This window comes from Micropterus dolomieu, linkage group LG13 (genome assembly GCF_021292245.1).
Source record: "Micropterus dolomieu isolate WLL.071019.BEF.003 ecotype Adirondacks linkage group LG13, ASM2129224v1, whole genome shotgun sequence".
Classification (NCBI taxonomy): domain Eukaryota; kingdom Metazoa; phylum Chordata; class Actinopteri; order Centrarchiformes; family Centrarchidae; genus Micropterus; species Micropterus dolomieu.
This window is the reverse complement of record NC_060162.1, coordinates 10,485,628-10,505,751: the sequence shown is the minus strand read 5'-3', so window position 1 is coordinate 10,505,751 and position 20,124 is coordinate 10,485,628. Positions and strand designations below refer to the sequence as shown.

General features: G+C 38.9%; 2 protein-coding genes across 7 annotated transcripts in view; one reads left to right on the top strand and one right to left on the bottom strand.

The window, feature by feature from the left end:
* Nucleotides 1–1,886: 1,886 nt before the first annotated feature.
* Nucleotides 1,887–9,612, top strand: LOC123981531 (rho GTPase-activating protein 24-like). Its single transcript, XM_046066412.1, has 6 exons — nt 1,887–2,232; nt 2,546–2,678; nt 4,398–4,471; nt 4,606–4,727; nt 4,853–6,038; nt 7,444–9,612. Exons 2-6 carry the CDS (start codon nt 2,676–2,678, stop codon nt 7,706–7,708), a joined length of 1,650 nt encoding a protein of 549 aa, XP_045922368.1. The 5' UTR covers nt 1,887–2,232; nt 2,546–2,675; the 3' UTR covers nt 7,709–9,612.
* Nucleotides 9,613–14,624: 5,012 nt separating this feature from the next.
* mapk10 (mitogen-activated protein kinase 10) overlaps nt 14,625–20,124 on the bottom strand; it is a 34,349-nt gene continuing 28,849 nt past the window's right edge. For 4 of the 6 annotated variants that reach the window (XM_046066778.1, XM_046066776.1, XM_046066777.1 and 1 more), the window contains 3 exons: nt 19,269–19,332; nt 18,929–19,006; nt 14,625–16,220 (listed from right to left, as the gene is read on the bottom strand). In XM_046066778.1, coding sequence (XP_045922734.1) covers nt 16,078–16,220; nt 18,929–19,006; nt 19,269–19,332 — 285 coding nt within the window. In that variant the 3' untranslated portion in view covers nt 14,625–16,077. Of the gene's footprint in view, nt 16,226–18,928; nt 19,007–19,268; nt 19,333–20,124 lie in introns of those variants that run through there. The other 2 variants (XM_046066779.1, XR_006827811.1) reach the window with 2 other exon arrangements.

Sequence of the window (20,124 nt, the reverse complement as noted above, 5' to 3'; positions counted from 1 at the left end):
TAAACTGTAATAGATTATGGAAACTCACAAACAGCGAGGATCAGTCTCTCTTCCAATGATTTGTGCTGTGCGTCGCGTACAAAAGTTCAAGACAATTCAACTTTGTCAGCGGGTGGGCGTGTGCGTGAGGCGAGCACTTCATCTCACTCTAACAGGAACACTTGCTACTGAACATAGACTGTTTCTGCTGCTCCCTGATAAAAGAAAATGTTTCTGCTGATTCCTGCTCAGAAAAAAAAACAAGAACACAGATATTTTAACCTGTTGCTCAGAAGGTGCCTGTTATGATCGTGGCTCTGGACTCTCTGGACAACTTGTTTTAAGAAAGTGTAAAAGGTAACGCCCTGGCATTGGGAAATAGATTTGGTTTTGTTTGTTTAGGTTGAGATTTACAAGAAATATTTTATTGCTACAGTGTAAAGGGAATACTGCTGGTGTTTGCAAATCACATGTTATTGCACTTTTGTGTAAATAGCAGTACATTTAAATTAAAAGTGCGCAATACACTACTTTAGAATTCAGTTCTTTAGAAATCGGTGCCCAGCACTAAATGTAATACATAAATACATATCTTAGCAAAGGATGAATGTTTGGTTTCATTGTCAGATTTACATGCATTTTCTTGTGACTGTGTTGTGCGCCACTTAAAAATTAACAGCTATCATTGATTTTGAACTTTATAATCTGTCTATGTTCATTTTAATACTAATGTTCTTCTTTTGAACACATCTGTGCAGTAATTAACTGGCAGGTTTTGCTTTTACCACACTGAGGGGTAACAGCTGGTAAATTGGAGGAAAGGGTTTTTTATGTGAAAGTAAAGGAAATGTTACTCAGATTTATTGTCATTCGTTGCCATTACCTCATCAGTGCAGTGCAGCATTGTAAACACAGCAGTACAAAATGGTGATCTAATGTCTTTAGCAGGCAAAGAACGGGTGTGATTAATTGGGTTAATAACTAAATGCGTTCCATTTGTGTTGCTTGCTGATTCACTGAGACACATGAAATGGATCTGCTTTTAATGCTAAATTACTAAACAAAATCATCTCTATTAAAAGTATATCTTAAATGTAGCTTTTCTGAATTGATCTAGCGTGCTGACTGTCAGAGACATATATTTGTACCATCAACCCCTGTCACATAACTGTCCAAAAAGAATGCCTCATTTGTGAGGGGCACTAAATAAAAATGAATAGTGAAGGTTTGCTATTGGTCAACAGTGTGAAACGTGAAAAATTACTTTTGTTTCACCCTTGCGTGCAAATTTACTGCTAGTCGAAATTCCATTGAAAGGAATTGATTTTGTCACATAATACCTCTATTTTAAATGCTGGGGTGAACAGCCATTTAGGGCAGGACAAGTTATAGCTGAGCAGATCACTAATCCATAGACTATATTAAACATGGACATAGTCTCCATGATGTCACCCACAGGTTTCTGAAGAGCACAAAATGTGGTGGCTCCAGTCAACGCCATCTTGGCAGTGCCTGATTTGCCTAACTCCTGCCTAATTCAAAAATGGGCAAAGACTGAAGTGAAGTGTGGTCAGAGCTAGCAAAGAGCTAGCGCCTTGCCACCTAGCAGCTAGGCACCTGTGACAGCACACATCTGTCACTCAAACCAGCCACGCCCTTAATTATGCATAACTTTAAGCCTTAATATCATTTAAACAAGTGATATAAAAATAAAAATGAATGGGGAAAGTAGCTATAGAAACCCAAACCTTTTCTTTAAACATGTTTATTTCTACTGTAAAGTTGGCCATTTTAAAACACTCCACGATCTTGCAGCTACATTGCAGTTACAATCTGCCTTCTATTGATAGGGTGTGTAAGTGGCTGTCCTAAGAGACTGAGATCTGTTTTTTAATGTGACAACCTTCATCAATAACTCAGGATGACATGCATGAGTGATGGAACATACCAAATCCACATATCTTTTTCTCTGCCCTCCCTCTTTCACACCATCCGCCACTCGTACCATCTACTCTGTCTCTAGCCTCCGTCTGCCTGCTTCACCAGCTGCCCCTCGTTGGCTTGTTAGTGTCTCTGATCCTACAGTGGAAATCCTCTTGCCTTTTGGCAGATCATCTAAGCTTTCCCAGTGTTGTTGTTGTTCCCTCTCTTGCTTTTGTTGTTACCTATCTGTCATTCTGTTGCTTTGAAATTTGCTCTTAAACAATAAAAAACTACAGCCAACTGCCTGTTAGCTTAGTTTAGTTTAGCTAAGTAAGTTGTACACTGTATAAACTTTGTTTTTTAAAATATTTTATAACATATTAATTAGGGAGCTGTAGAGGTTCTGGTTGGTCGATTGTTAGCATTGGATGGATCCAGGCTAGCTGTTTTCCCCTGTTTCCAGTCTTTGTGCTGCAAAAATAAGCTAAATGGCAATCTTGCATAATTTTTCCTTCTGATTCCACCTATCCAGCCAACAGTCCGCTTGCTGCAGGAATATTCATGAGGATTTTGTTTGCCCCCATGCCATGTACTCATAACCTCCCCGATTTCTACCTCTTGTTTGTCCCTTCTTTCTCCACAGTAACACAGATGTGCATACAGTAGCCTCTCTACTAAAGCTGTATCTCAGAGAGCTGCCGGAGCCTGTCATCCCCTTCCACAAGTATGATGAGTTCCTGGCCAGTGCCAAGCTCCTCAGCAAAGATGATGAAATGGTAAGAAACTGTACTGGATGACTTTCTCTTAACCTATTTCTAGCAATGAATTGGCTTTCACAAACTTTATTCCTCTACATAAAGTTTTTTAAAGGTCAATTTATATATCAGAATTCAGCACTGAAAAGCTCTCACATATGTCCTGTTCTGTGGCGTTAAAGCCGGCCTCTTTCTGCCCGGTAATCCATTGCCGTGCTCTGCTGTTTCTCACACAATGACTTTGCTGTGCCTGTCTTGACTTCTAACATCTAAATATAATTCTCTTTCTTTCTTTTTGTAAGGCTTGTATCACAGCAGGGGACGAGTCTAGTGATTCCTCACAGTGTCCAAAACATCTTTCTCTCATTTTCACTTAAGAGCCCAAGTTTGTGCCTTTTGTGTACAGTTTGTAAGATTTTGAACAAACAAAAAAACTGACTCAGCGAGCAGAAAAAGTGTTTGGTTTGTCAGTGGATTACCGCGTGTTTTTTGGTTGTAATTCACTGGTAACTGATGATCCAGAAATATAGAAAGTATACAAATCATCATATTGGTCGATAATATTTTTGTATTTGATTAGTTATTTGCATTCATGTTTATGTTAAAAAAAGACAAATGGACTCTTATAGTAGTTAGAAGACAAAAAACCTTTTTCCTAAAACCTATAACTCATTCTATTATGGCAGAGGTCACTAATCCGGACCCAGCCGCCGTTCTCTCCGGACCCGGACCTACAGCCGATTTATTATTGAGAATTACCACCTTGTGACGCAGCTTTTTTTGCATTTACTGTACTGGTTTAGCGGCACAGGAAACTCACAGACCAATTACATGTGTTCCTATTGTCTCATGTGATGCTGCTCAGCCAATCAAATCTGTGCATTCCGATAAGCATTGCGAGTCGAGTCCGGTAAAGAGATACACCAGAGACATTTTTGGAAACACACAGGGAGAGAGGAGACGAAAGAGAAAAGAGATTTCACATGGCTTTTAATCAAGTATGTACAGATTCTTACATGTACATTCTTCCAAAGGGCAGTCAAAACCAGAATATATCATATACGTATCTCCAAGCCAGAGCTCACGTTTCTCGCTGAACAACAGAAAGTAGGAAAGTGGTTTGTAGGAGGGAATAAAAGAGATGAGGAGGCATTAAAGCTGTTCATTTGTTAAGATGTGTTGAGTAATTATTATAAAATTGGTTGAGACTACACTTCAATCACTTCAAGCTACACTTTTTATTTCATTGTTTCTGACATTAAGCACTTGATTTTAGTTTACTTACATTTATAATTATTACAGAGTAGTTATTATTTATTATCCCTCCAGTTTGATGTGAAAAATGAACTATTGTTGAAATATTATTTGATTTGACAGTCACTGAATGATAACGCGAGTTAGTCGTTATGATGTTCCGGACCTTTGCTTCAGGAAATTTTCTCTAACTGGACCTCTTTGAATTGAATACCCCGGTATTATAGAGTAAACATACCTTTGTATGCATACCTCAGAAAATGATGGGAATAATTTAATACTCAATGTTTTTAGATGGCAGATGAATCCTGAGTTTGTTTCGTCCTGTTTTGTTTTGTTCTCTACTTGTTTTGTGGGTGTGATAGTTATATTTGATATGATATGACATAAACTGCCTATGATTGATCATAACTTGTGGTATGAATTGATATGATTTATTGTTCATGATTGAACTTATGTCACCTAAAAAGTGCCCATCACCTGCAGGGTATGAAGGAGTTGAGAAGGCTTGTGGAAAGTCTACCTCCAGTGAATTACAACCTTCTCAAGTACATCTGCAGGTATTAACTGATTGTTAAGGTGGAAGATATTTCAAATTGCTTCAAATATTTATATTATAATATTTTATATTGATTATTCAAACATTAAAATAATAAGCAAAAAGCGAAAAGTCGATATTTTTCTTGTTCCCCAGATTTCTAGATGAAGTCCAGTCATATTCAGGAGTGAATAAAATGAGCGTCCAAAACTTGGCCACAGTTTTTGGGCCAAATATCTTGAGGCCGAAGGTGGAGGATCCAGTAGCTATTATGGAAGGTCAGTATTCATGCTAGTCATGTATGTGTGTCTTGCTTTGTGACACACTTTTCTTTAATGTTGAGCTTAACTGAATGAACATTTTAAAAGTAAAGGAGGTCTCATGTGTGGTCTCATATGGTCAGGTACCGTTCTGGTCCAGCAGCTAATGGCCGTTTTGATTGGACGCCATGATGTGCTATTCCCTGGGGATGAGGACAGCCCCACGGCCCTGGAGCTTGTCAACAACAACAACATCGAACTACAACGGCGACAAGCCACCACAACTACCTCTGCCATCACTACAGTGTCTCAGAACGCAGAGAACAACAACACGCAGGTGGTGCGGCAGTGTGTTTGGGAAGCACCCGAGTCTCCTTTGCACCCCCAACGTGTAGACAACAGCGGCTCCCCGCGATCGGCAAGCCCTCGTAATGGTGTCATGGGACGCTTTGATATCACCCGCAGTCCACCACTGACTATTAAAAAGAACCCAGCTTTCAGTAAAGGCAGTGGGATCGTTACAAACGGCTCCTTCAGCTCCTCACCCTCTTCAGACCCAAGTCAAGAAAGGAGCCAGACTTTGACTGGAGTTGGGAGTTTACCGGTGCGGCGCAGTGGGACTCTCAAAGGCTCCGGCACAAAAATGGGCACCAGTGGCGTGACGAGTGGAAGCAGCACTGGAGGGAACGGGAATGGAATTGTGCGCATGGGCATTTCCGGCACCGATGTGGTCACGGGGAGTCTAAACGGCCGCAATGGTCTTTGGGTACCAAATGGTTGCGTCACATTACGCGAGAACAGCAAAACACGTGACTGCTCCAACGGGGATCAAACATCCAATCAGAACCGTCTGTCCACGTATGACAATGTCCACTTAAACCAGCAGAACCTTCAGCAGCAGAACCAGATCACCAACACGTGTCTGAACAGCAGCTGTGAGGACAAGCAGAGCGTAGACAGTGCCACCTGGTCCACCTCCTCCTGTGAAATCTCTCTTCCTGACAACTCCACTTCCTGTCGCTCCTCCACCACTACCTGCCCTGAGCAGGACTTCTACGGCGGTCACTATGAAGACCTGGATAGACAAGCCCAGCATAATGAGCCTCCCCAGTCTGGTGGAGGAGGAGAGGGGGAGGGCAGAAACAGCAACAGAGAAGGAAGTGGAGATGGAGCAGGGAGGAGCAGTCGGGACACCAGCAGTAGTGATAATAGTGATGGTTTCACCGTTGGTAATGGACCCGGCAGTCACAGTGCTCTACACAGTTTAGTGGCCAGCCTTAAACAGGAGATGCATAAGCAGAAGACCGAGTATGAGGCCAGGATAAAGAGGTAGGGACCCATCTGTGAAAAATAGTGTCGTGGGATGACATTAGATGGACATTCCTAAAGATAAATGAGGGACATTAACATACACACATTGGCAGACAGTTGTAACATTGCTACCCATGTTGGGGCAGCAACAACTTTACGACTTTTATCTACTGAACAGCACTGTCATTACATTAACCATTATATAAATGAATACACACAGTACACTGAGTCGCTACTTTATTAGTCCTGCAATAAATCCTACCTTCATGACAGTTATAATGTTCACTTTACTTGATTCAACTGCATGATCCATTTTGGAGGCTATAGTTTGTGGTGATGTTGAACTATGTAGCGTTATACAGAGAGATATTTCTATTAAATACTCTACCTCATTGATACCTCTCCGCATAATTCAACAGCACCACAAACTACAGCCTCCGAAATAATCATGAAGTTGAATCAACACCTCTCTAATACAAATCCAAAAAACAACACTGAAATATAATAATAGAATAGAATGTATTGCAGGACTATGGTATTAAACTCTATTCATTTAAGCTAGGTGTACCTAATACATTGGCCACTTATCTAGAGTTAATGTTATTTGCAAAAAGTAGCTGCTATTTAGGTTATAGCCTCATGTTGAATACTTGATTGGAAATCATAATTTTCTGAATATACCCAGATAACTCTTAAGTGAGAAGCTAGTTTGAAAACGAATGTTAAAGATAAAGTTTTACATTTTGGGAGACACACTAATTGGCTTAAAGGAGTAGTTAAAAATATTGGGAAACATGCTTCCTCAAATGGAACATCCTTTTTGAAGTATTGATTAAACCAGTGGTAAAACAAGTCCATGCCCTACCACCACCACACATAAACGGATTGAATTCTTATCAGTCATTAAAATTGTCATGTGTAGTTTTCAGAGGCCTTTAGCAGTGATGTTTCAGATTGCAACCACTTCTTTCCAAGCCTGTGCTAATGTGCATGCTCAAACTAATGAGCAAGCACTCAGAGACAACATCGCACAAAACGTTGAACTAATCCATTATCTTTAGTAACACAGTTAGACCGTAGTAAGTAAAGTTACTGTACTGAATGAGTCTTCCACTATAGTGTTGTCCTGCACCGTTATTTGCATTATTGTTTATTATGTGGGTCATTTAAGTTATGGCGACTGAGACCGGCAAAGAAGCAGAGTATTTGTAAAGCAACAATAAATGTAAATTGAACGTTGCGTAGAAAAAAACACCAGCTCGGTGGTAATCTAGCTGGTTATCCCCTGCTGTGCATCACTACAGGCTAGTAGAACAAATCCTTCCACGTTAGCGTTAGTAACTGGTCGGCATTAGCTTATTAAAAATGTAAGCAGCTGTTTCCAACTTGTTTTGTCATTACACTCTGCTGCTCTCCTTTGCAGCTTGGAGCAGCGTAACCTTGATCTGGAGACCGAAATGGTGAACCTCCACGAAGAGCTGGACCAGGAGAGGAAGAAGTACACCATGGCGGAGATAAAGCTGCGCAACGCTGAGCGTGCCAAGGATGACGCTGAGCGGCGAAATCAGATGCTGCAGAAAGAGATGGAGCAGTTTTTCTCCACGTTTAGTGATCTCACTGCAACTGGTAACACCGCAGCCACCGACCCGCATCGACCAGATCGTAACAACAGCATCTGGATACAGTGAAGGAAGGCAGGGGCATGTGGGCTGAAATGCTAGTAAAGACTGGAAATGGTTTATTAAATGATGTTAATATTACGAGGGCTCCAAACAGGATTTGGCTGCTGGTTGTAGAGGGAAAGTAGGTAAGTTAAGTTACAATGGTTAATGGATGCTTTAATTTAAGAAATAGGAGGTGGGGATAATGCAAGGCACCTGTATAAATGTAGACATCACCTGGAGTGATGCCAGACTGTCATTATCTGTAAATACAGCATTATTTAAACAGCTCACAGACTCTCTCCAATCTACTCAAACTGTGGTGGTAATCACTCTTCTGACTGGGAAGTGGAGTAAAGGCACCGTACACCATAGTCTATGATGATTCACAGTACTACTTTTATTTTACTTTAGCTCCTAGAGACATATAGGAAGGAAGGCAAAATGTTTAAAAATGTTGTATTCAGTAAAATAAATCAAAAATACCAACCTTGGACACATAAAGACCATGCAAAACCCCTCCCTATCTTAATTCATCTTTTAAATCTAACCAAAAACATTTTCCACATAATTCTATATCTGCTCATGTACATAGAGGGAAACAATGCAGAAAAACAGTGTCATATGTATGTAAAAATAATTGAACGTAATACTTAAATGTTTATCTGATATTTAAGCAAAGTTATCAATGTGTGATATTTTATATTATGATTTTTCCTTGCACTTACATGTTTGTTTAGTCTCAGCAAGGTGGTACTGAATGTTTCTGTTGATCAATGTGTGTACCATTTAAATTGGACAAAATACTGTATATGTGCCTGTGCTTCTGTGCTGTTTCATATACCCCATGACCAAAAAAAAGAGCCTGTACTGTAAATATTTTATAGATAATTGTATACACTACTTGTTAGTCTGCACTGTGGTTTGACGCATATTAAGATGGATATGGCAAGTATTGAGTTGATGCTGATTGAAGAATGTTTTGTAGCTTGTAACTTGCACGATGGGTCATTGGCAAAACAAAACAGATAAAATATAAATGTTGGTAGTGAATTCAGAATTTCAGCTGACAAAATGTACTCTTTACAGTAACAGATGTAGCTGTTGTCACTGTATGAAAGCTCGTGGGAATTGCAGTTCACAAGCCGCCTCTGAGCATATGAGATGCCACTTTTAATCCTGTAGTCGTCTGACAATTTATCCACCTGACACAACTGGTTTTCATCCTAACCTAGCACAGAATAACAAGCTGCAGCAACCAAGTACCAACACCAAGTTGTGTTTGTGGGTCATAACTGTGAAAAATGGGATTACAGCGTCAAGTGTGTCTCCATTGAGCCTGGTTGCTACATTTAGTAACGTGGTGTGTGCATGAGTCCATGAGGGCTGGTGCACAATAAGTGAATGTCTGTAAAGTGACTGCATATTGATGAAGCCTTAGTAAGTGTATTTATGTAGCTTTGAACCAAATGACTACACCCAATGTGGATATGCTAATGTATACAAAACAAGATGCATAACAGACCTGAGTTGGACTTCTGTCAAAAGAAGTTTTGTGTGTGCCTGTGTGCACATGTCTGCCGCTGGCTATTCTTCCTCTGAAGACCAGGTCCCATTTAAACCTGCTACTGGTCAATGCAGGGCATCTGGAATGTGCACAGGGAGGGGGGAAAAGTGCCTGAATAACTGAAGGAGGGAGGGGAGCCTGCACTTCTCATTTTGCACCCTTCACCGAGAAGTAACCGGCTTAAGCCAAGCTGACAGTGGCACCTCGTTCTGTGAATTCCACAAAAAAAAGAGCAGATTATGGACACAGGGCAAGAGGGAGAGGAGGGAAGGGATAGTGGAATATTTTCATGACATGATACTTGACACACAAAGGAACTTTTGAAAAAATTACTTAATATGAATAAAAATGCATTTTCATCTGAGTCTGTAATTTTACTTTTTGAGTATGTCTTTAATAGTTGGAACTTTTTGTATTTGACACCACATGGGTAAATAATAGGAAAAGCGATCATTTTCCAATTAAATTCAGTAAACTCTTCCAATCCTACAATCTGGTTCACATTGTGAACTAAGTATCTCAGACCCTGCTCCAAAAAATCTGACACTAGCCCTATTTAATAATAGGTCCCTGTGTAGCAAATCACTTGGTTGGATGCTAATGCTGGGAATGTGATCCTTATTGAATCCACCCCACCAAACTTCATGTTTGAGTGTGAAGCACAACAGAACAAAAAAGGAGGGGAGTGTTTTAGGGACAAGTTCATATAAAATGGAAATTAAATTCTCTCTCTCTATTATATAGTCATTACATTTATCTGACGCTTTTATCCAAAGCGACTTACAATTGCTATACATGTCAGAGGTCGCACGCCTCTGGAGCAACTAGGGGTTGAGCGTCTTGCTCAGGGACACAATGGTGGATGGGTCACAGTGGGGGATTGAACCCAGGTCTCTCACACCAAAGGTATAGTCTTATCCATTGTGCCATCGCCACCCCGGTCATATACAGGCCAAGATACTCTGCACATTTCCGTGAGGATTTCACTGAGATGCTTTCAATTACCTGTGGTGAATTTGACTTCCAAGTCATTACAGGTGATTTACACATAGATAACGTAACTGACAAAAATGTCATTGAACTCTCTGCCATACTTGATACGTTATATCTGATTCAACATGTGAAGGAGCTAACTAATAATAGAGGGCACACTCTAGATCTAGTTCTAGATCTCAAATGTCATTGTGTTTGATGCTGTATCTATACATTTCTGTGTATTCTATGATCTTTCTATTACACCAAAAATCAACATTAGATCTGAAACTTAATGAGAATATCAGGAAACTGCCATCAAATCTGAAACTGGCCCAGCTTCAAATTATTTTGATGATCTTGAATACTTTCAATTCTGAAATTTCACATGTAATTGATGCCATTGATGACTAGTAAGCAAAAGGCACCTTGGAGAAAGGGGACCGTGAGGCCCAGAAAAAGAAGTGGTGGAGATCAGAGCCAAAATGGTGTAAATCAAAACTTCAGATTCACTTTCAAATCAGAAAAATGACATATTTACAGCCAAAACTTAAACACTGCTGGGCAAAAAAATTTTTTCTGAGATCAAGAACAGTAATAAATCAAGCATCTTGTTTGCTACCGTTGACAGGTTAACCAGCCAACATTAGTCTGCTTTTGGCTAATCCAGCAAATGAAATGCCCATGAAATAAATTAGTTTATTGACCATACGGCATTATCACAGGTTCATAAAATAATTTAAAACACTGAATTATTTTGTTGTTACAATAAAACATCAATACTTAATAGACCACAAAATTTTAAATTAACCAAATGTTTGCTTTTCTAATTTCTCAAACACCTGTCAGTTCTAAATACTTCAATGTATTGATGCAAACAATCATATAAAAATCCAATATTTCTTAAAAGTGTTTCTGCTCGGGCACCAACAAACAAACATTCCTTCTAGTGCCTAATATACAACCACAAAAGGTTACCACAGTTTTAAGGATGTAGATGTCAAAAAATCATACCATGATATACTCATTTTGCCCACTTCCCGTGGTGGAAGAAGCATTCAGATCCTGTACTTAAGTAAAAGTAATAATGCCTTATGCATTAAAATGGTCCCTGTCAGTGTTTTTTTTATTATTATGATGTTTTAGATTAATATTACTGCTGCATTGTTGTGTATGTTGCATTTTACAGCTGTAGTTGTTTAAAGTTATGATAATTTTAACTACTTTAAATAGGGTTGGGTAGTTTAATCTGCAGTGTATCATATTCTATAAGATCATCATATTTGCAGTGTCACTGTCCTGTGAGAACCATGTCTCTAAAAAGTCAACTTTTCATGAGCTCAGAAAAAGCCCTGTTTTCCTAGGAGATTTTTCCCAGCCCATAAAGGAACACTTAATCCTTCAGTTTATCAGAAAAATTCTATTTCAAAATCATTTGGAGATACAGATCTGTACTTAAGTACAGTACTTGAGTAAACATACATTTCTTTTGTTCATTCTGTGTAAGAAGTGGCTAATAGAAGCCAGCTTTTAAATTGTCTGTACAGCAGAACTGAGAGGGCCTGAAAGTGAATTACAGTCACAGTCTGTACAGATGGTTGGGAAGAAGGGCAGAAACAAAAATGACAAGGCACACAGAAATCAAACTTATTGAATTGCAAATCAACACAGGTAAAAGAAAAAAGGTACACTGTAGTCCAAGATCAAAGGTTTTGTTTATTTTCAATCACATACATATACTATTTTTACATACACAGTTCCTTTAAAATGTTGTGTTTACAGTAACAGCTTTCAGTAAATTTTTTTCTTTTTCTTTTGCATTTGTTTTGACTTTATTTGAAACGCTATAGCCTGAAGCTTTGAAATCAGCGTGAAACAGATATCTTTTTTTTTTTCCAACCTGACAATGTCAAAAGAAGGATTCATTTAAACAGCACGGAGTAAAAGAAACAAGAGAGAAGGAATCATAAAAGAATCAAAGAGCAACGTCACCTGATTCAGATGAGCTATACAGGGTTTCATCATTTATGGAGTTCCACATTTTAGTCCACATTTAAGACTCTAAACATTTTAGCATCACCTGACTCTTGCAGTAGCTTGCCTCCCTGTCTGAGTGCAATAAAGAGTTTATTGCATTGTTGGAAAGTTGTTATTTACAATATGACGTGATTTAAGTGATAAATTAATAAGCTAAGGGATCACAGGTACTGGGTCCAAAGATTTTTTTGTTGGCACAGCTGAGTACAAGGTGTATCCTATGGCTGAATGTCAAGTCAAACATCTTTAGATTGCAAATAAATGGCTAAAAGATGAGAATTTGGCTAATCCTGAATCCACGAGAAATCATTTCAAGACCCTCGTGACAAAAATTAGGAGCGGGATTGGTAGTTCTAATTCTAAGGTTTACGTGACTGAACATGAACACGCACATGAACTACTTCCAAACACATGACTGCACTGACTCTCCATCAAACATTCTTATACGCAATCCCACAAAAGTCTTGATCTTGCATTGAAAGAAAGATCTTAAAACATGTACTGTAAAATAATCGTCCCAGATGCCAGATCACATCTTCCAATTCAACCTTACAGACAGTTTGTGTTCAATGCTGGTTACTTTGAAATTACACACACACACATGCACACACTGATGACAAAGCAGCAATGATGTGAGTGAAACAGTTCATTTCTACATTCAGTGCTGACAACCCAGCTGTTTCTGTGTTAGAATCATCTCTACTTCAGGCGCATTAAACAGGACCAAAAGCACCTTTTTATTACAACAGAATTGTCTGGAGGGATGTCGTATAAAAAGATCACATTCAGAGAACGAAAAGAAAAAAGACAGAATATATTTCAGTATTTGTACTCAGTGACCAGAACATGTAAAGATAGGAAACCAATATTGTGGCAGGAATGGTTAAAAATGCCCTGTAGAATAACTGCAACAGTACAGTGCGTATTTGTGGTGTGGGAGTCCACTCAAACATTTGACCCCTTTGTGACAAATTCATTGGAACATTTTTAAAACACAAACAATTTCAAAGATGCACCCTGTTTTGAAGGATTGCCCTGGCCAGACCCTGAACAGAAAGCCAAGCTAGCCGTAGCTTATTCTGGAGACGCCACCCTCAGTTACCCTTTTAGCTCTGCGAAGGTACTCTATGTCTGTGTGCGGTTCACTGTACACAAGCCACAGGCGGAAAGAGTGTTAACAAAGTAGCTATTTGAAGTTAGGTATATTATTGTGGGAAAGGATTTTGACACATTGTATGTACAGTGACAGGTAAACTCCATGTAAAAAGTAAACCCCTGTGTTGTAGCAGCTGAACCGGAGATTATAGAGATATAGTTAGACTGTCGAATGACATATTAAGAAACAAATACTGGGCTTGAACCTTTACTCTAAACTAGTGGACTAATGAACCATGCAATTTCCATGAATAGGAAATATAGTGCTTTTGATATAAATAGTTATAAATGTTTTTTACGTCCGAGAAAGAAACACAGATATCTCATTTTTAAATAATTTCTTCGCTTATAAGTTTTGATTTCCCCACCCCATAACACACTAGACCTGCATGAGAACATGATCTATGCCAGTGGAAACCAACATAATGGGAATTCCTTTCTTCTTTCACATTTTTAACTAAGTATAAATAACATATACAGAAACAACTAACAGATCACCTTTGTGGTTTCTAGTTGAAGTGTATTTTATCTAAAGCAGAAAAGAAAGCTATAGTAACACCTTAATTGCAATCAACCATTGCATAACTGTGGCTAAAATGTTGTGAGGAGTGAAAATATACTATGTTTTGAATGGGATGCACATCAAATGGCTGGTTGTGGGTGCAACATTGTGTGTAGGTGAGGACTTTGTCTTCTCTGATTCCAGTCTGCCAAACATACTCCACATCTACTTTTCTTAATTAGAAACAATGGATTTCGAAGTGAGAGGGAAAGGGTGCAAAACAGCTGCCAAGCATTTGCAAGATCAGTGCAAACAATGTCTTCAGTTTGATTGAGAAATTAAATTAAATCAATATGCAAAATGGCAGAAAACCTTACATGCTGTGTTAAAACTAGCATACACATAAATGTGTCTTCAGTTATATAATGTGGGGAAAGCAAATTGATTTTACACCACAAAGTTAGCTCCAACATCTGGCCAAACAGTGTTTAATTTCTTAAATGTTTTCACTAAATTTAGTGGACTGGGGTTTCAAATAATTTTAAGGCAGAAAAAGAAGAAGCAGGGGAAAAATTACCAAAAATAATATAATTTATGGACTTGCAATGCTTCATTCCATAAAGGCACTTGCCATTTTCAGGTTCCATCTGTCAAAATAAATTCATCAATAAATAAATCTTCCATCTAAGAAATAATGTTGTCCACATAACTCTGTCCAGTTCCTTTTTTAATAACAAATGAATAATTGTGTAGTGAAATTATGTAAATGAGTTTACTTCTAGAGCACAATAATACACTGCTACGAGGTTAACACTCCTCGCCTGCTTTTAAAGTACCCACTGTATCATTTGTATCCCTTTCTAAAGGCCTTCTAAGTTTCAGTCAAATAAATAAGAATAGTCTCCCTGTGGTAACACCACAGCGAAACAGACCAACCTCCTGTGCCTACGAGGAGTTAGTGGTACATAACGACATGCAGGGCTGTGTGTCAGCCCATGGTGTAGTGGAGGGGCTTATCATACACTGCCAGGAGAAATAAAAGGGACATTACACATATCAGACTTTTTAAACCCCTTTAAGGTAATCTTATCAAGTCTGAGCACAATCAAAATAATTCACTCTACTGAGTGTACTGACCCTTTAAGTCCCAAACTCAGCCCTGACATTTACTAATGTCTTAATGGCTTGCCTGTAGTTAACACACATACACACGCACGCACACACACACACACACACACACACACACACACACACACACCTATCCTGTGACCAGACCCCCCATGTCTGGAGTTAGTTTACATCGTATATAAACAAAAGTCTCTATATAGACTCATTTAACATACAGTGAGATTAGCATTGTTGTAAATCTAGTCATGCAGGACTACAGCAATAGGCAGGGGCAACTGAGGTGGAAAGCAGTGCTGTGGCAAGGTGCGCTAGTCAGAAAAAAACTCCCAGTGTACTGGCCGTCAGTCCCACTCTGTGCCCTTCAGCTGTACAGAATTACATTATTTACAAGTAGTGCAGGGAGCGCTGCTCTGGGTGAGAGCGGCTACATATCCCTGCAGAATAACCACATAAAAACACACAAATCAGGCAACCTTACATTGGGGATTGTGTTGGGTAGAGATGTGGGTGTCTAAGACCAAGTCTAGAGATTTAAATACAGCAGTGTCGTTACATAAGGGTTGGCTGGGGAAAGGGGAAAAGGAGAATGAAGTTTGTATTGTACAGTAGTGATGAGTAAAATGGCAGCCCACCTCGCGACAATGATTGGAGCATAAATGCTTTTGTAAGGAATTGGGAGACCAGCAGCCAGCCAATATGCACTTTACAGGAGATGCAAGTCTAAGCATTTGGTCATTTTTGTTTGGATGCCATATACAAGGTATGTGGGGTAATTTAAGCAAAGCAACTAGAGGATCATTAACATATATCTCAGCTCATTTACTTCAGTTTTAATACCACTGCTGTTTTTGAATGAGAATGCACAGGCTTTAGATTTCATCATTTCAGATTCTGCGTTTCCATAACTCGTGTATTTGTTCTCAGTATATTCATTTTGATCTTTACTGGGGTTTTTTTCTTCGGATTTTCAGTTGGTCATTTTGGTTGGGTTCTTCACCTACGGAAAAACATGGGGTTGCGCAGGCAGGCGGCTAGTCACCTGCAACACCCCAGGGGTCCTGCAGAGGTCTCCAGGCTGCTGTCAGTGTCTGAGGCCAGGGTCTGGTCGGTGGACATGGAGGAGATGTCATTTATGGAGGAGGAGGGTGGGAGGCTCTCGCTGCTGTTCACGGCTGCACCTGTGCTAAGGGAATCAACAGCAGCAGGGGGTTACAACGTAAAAGAGTCCTGGCAAAGACAGGTGCAGAAATACAACCAGAAGATATATTTTTGTGTGTTATTAAATGCACACAAAGGGTACACTGAGACAAATATTGTAGCTGAGTTTGTTCCATGACATTGAGAAGTCAACAACATCAATAACACCTGTGGGACACCACATTCACAGTGTGTCTATAATGAGGCAGGGGTAAGGAAGGTTTGGGTCCAATGGGTTTCACAGGAAAGATCATCAAAGGCTGCAGTGAGTGGTTTCATTTACACACCAGCAAGTAGCTACTTAATACATTGATAGCATTTTAGCAGAAACCCAGACATGGTTAGGTTTTTATCTTATGCTGAATAAGCTAAAGTTTTTTTTTTTTTAATGCCATACACATGTGTTGGTATGACAACATTTATGATTTATGTACCACGAAGGAGTCTGCTACAGCAAAGCTTAGTAGGAAGCAATTTTCAGTTGTTTTATCAAATTTTTTTTTGCTCAGACATTTTTAAACAACAATCTGATTTTCTCATTTTGATCTTGCTTTGAAGTCAAAGGTGGAAGCAGCGGGCAGTAAACTTTTTGAAATTTCATTAAAGAACTCCTAATTCAGTCTACTCAGCTGCTATTTTGTCATGAGTAATAAGATGAGCGCTTCATAAAAGGCTGTAGCGTCTCTGTTTGATGAGCTGACTTTCTGGATCTGACATGTTGGTACAGATGGCACAAAGATTAAGGGGGTTTTGCTCTCTTTGATAAGTTTATGAGCAAATCAATAGAAAAACAGTCATGGGAGTTGAAAGAGTAAAGTCTGATTAAAAAGGATAAGGATGAGAATTTAAGGGTATTGCCAATATGTGGAAATCGCTTAAAGAACCATTTTGACTTCCAAGCATGATGGTAGTCCCATAATTTCTACAGTGGACTTGTACAGTACAGGCCAACTATAAATCTGCTGTTTGTGTCTGTTCCCTGTGGGAGGTTATTGCTTAATGGAGACTGGTGGGCACTTCAGCTGACCCAAAATAAAACAGGGAACAAAGCAGGATTAATGGCTGGCATTAATTCCAGCAGTCACTTCACTTGCAGGTTTATTTTCATTAAATACATCAGAAACATCTGTTACAAGTCACCATGGGGGTGCAGCACAAGTTTAAATCTTGAAAGATGCTTGAGCCTATAAACCTCACCAGTAGTTACAAGAAAGATTAGTAAAATTGAAGACTAACTGAGCTTTTAGGTTAATTAAAAAATAAGTAATTGTGATGTAGAATTATAACTCTTGTTGTGTGCTGCTTTGGCACTGTTAATAAGGTCTAAATCATTACTCAGTCTTGTACTATACAGCCACCCCCTGCACTCAGTGCACTACTATTCTTTTGATATTTCCAGAGATGTGAAGTGTGTAGTGTGTGTAGTCTAGGAATAATAGTGAATATGTTAATAATACTGCTGATAATATACAATGTGGTACAGACAAATACTGTAGCGCTGGCCTGGAAATAACTATATAAATAATAATACAGCATTAAAGATATAGAATACACTATATCTAGAAACACACACGTAGTAACATAAAAAGAGCCCCAGGGTGTGCTTGGTTCTGACTGAGGCATCATGTATGCTCTCAGCTCTTGTGTTTTCCTGCTGCAGTAAAGCAAAACTGTCTGCAGCTTCTTCAGTGCAATGTGTCTGCCGCACTCAGCATCAGACACTAGGCCAGCCAATCTGCTTAATTACTAGTGGCTGGCAAAAAAATTAAGAAAGATGGAGGTGATGAGTTTGTGAGAGGCAGAGTGAAGAAGAAGATGAAAAGAAGCTGTTGTATTATTTGTTAAATTCATCCTAAAGTATGAGCTCTTTACTCATAATAATATCTGAAGTATCGTCTTTCCTTCATAATTTTTCAGAGCAAGACTGTGCATATTAATATTTGGCCCTGCTGAGAAAGGCAGAAAGTTTATAAACTTTCTACAAGAAGAGGGTTGACTGGTTTGTCCATAAGGAAAGTATTGTGAGAGACTATGTTGTATCTTGGATGCACATTTATTTCCCTTCACACTCACATGTGGCAGTTACTTCTCCTTGTCAGCAGACACTACTGTCTTTGTAGGATTTAGCTTAGCTAATCTTGAAAATACACCTGTTTTTTTTTTTTTTTTTTATGCAGAATGGCTGTAGTTTAAACCTACCAATGAGCTATACTCAAACGGTGTCTGGTTGGCCTGATCAATATGCTAACATGACTCTGTACTGCCCCTCTGTGGCAAACTATGAGAACAGCACTTAAGGTCCCTTGCAGAGAACAGAGCAGTATAAAATGTCAGCTGCAGCTGAGGACTGACATTTCCTGTGATGGACCCCAGAGGACCCAGATGTCATGACATGTTAAACATATACACATACACACTCGTAAAAATGCAAACACCATCTGCTATAAAAAGATCTGCACTAAAAGGCAGTCTTAGCAATTACTGATTAGCTGTCCTACAATGCCATTTAACAAATACACTTGGCACAAAATGACAACACTGCACTGCATTTAACTTGTTTAAAAACAGGAGATGCAAGAGACGGGGACACATGGTCAACAACACGATGGGTATATCTATTTACAAGTAACTCCATTAAGGTTATAGTAAATTCACTTACAGAGCGATTAGGGTTATGCACTGAGAGTACCTGAAGGTGAAGGCTGTCCCTTCACAACGCCATTCTTCGTTCTCTCCTCAAAATTCATCACCTCTTTGTAGATTAGTTCTGCCAAGGAGCAAGGAAAAGAAGGAGTAATTTATCTCTTTTGTTCCCTGGACTATTTACTGTAACTATTTAATTCTTGGCTTTAAGGACAACGCTGTCAAACAGCACAGTCTAATCCTGCATGATAGCATACAAGCAGATAACAAACTAGGGAACTTCAATAGAGAAAAAGATATGTTTAAAATATAAATACAAATGTATTTATTTTTTGTCTGTTGTAATATTGCCAGGTCACCCACTTTTGGTGATTTCCTGTTCTCACCTTTCCATTCATCAATGGAGTGTTCTCTTTCATCCAGCTGCTTGTCATAGATCTGAGGTGGAGGCTAGGGGGAGAGCACAACCGTCATGTTAGTAACAGTTTGGCGAACAACCCAGTGAACAAGATTCATTTAACATGAAATATCTATGGCTGATATCACTGGATATCTCCAGGTGGAATAGCCATACAAAAAACACTTACATACAAGGTTTTATGTTTACATAATGATGCATTGAATTTGGCAATATGGAATATGGAAACTGTTTACGAATAAATTAAAATATGGGCATGAAAAAAATATCAAAATGAGAAACACATTTGGTTATTAACGTAATTTGATATTAACGTAACATTGTTCTGTATGTACACAAAGAGATGCTGGCATACAAAGTAGGCACATGTGGAATATGAAGAAAATAAATAATGTAAATGAAGGAAAATTAACAGACAGTACTTTATTTATCCTTAACACATCCTTCACATAAAATGGTGATTGATTTATAAAATTAAAATACCAATACATTGTCTGTCCAAATATATTAAAATATTTCATTAAACAACTGACAGAAATTTAGATAAGAAAAAAAGTGCAAAAGTGCCTGTTTCCTCCTATAGGATTGTCATTTCATCTAACAGTACACAAATATTCAGTGTGGCACCCAATCAACCCTTCTTATCACTCATTCATAGTGATCCTGCCCCAGAATCTGACAGCATAATCTCCCTGCAGGTGACAGGACCACCCATTAACCTCTGATACAACCTTGGAGGGACAGTTACAGGTCAGTTTTCTGCAGCTACAGGAAGACAGAAGTGAGAAGAATTTGTCAAATTAATATCCTACTACAGGAGTTAT

What these genes read in the sequence shown, in the direction of transcription:
- LOC123981531 (XM_046066412.1), top strand. An exon ending in CTTCTCAAGTACATCTGCAG is followed by an intron (nt 4,472 to 4,605) that starts GTATTAACTGAT and finishes CTTGTTCCCCAG; the next exon opens with ATTTCTAGATGAAGTCCAGT. An exon ending in TATGAGGCCAGGATAAAGAG is followed by an intron (nt 6,039 to 7,443) that starts GTAGGGACCCAT and finishes TCTCCTTTGCAG; the next exon opens with CTTGGAGCAGCGTAACCTTG.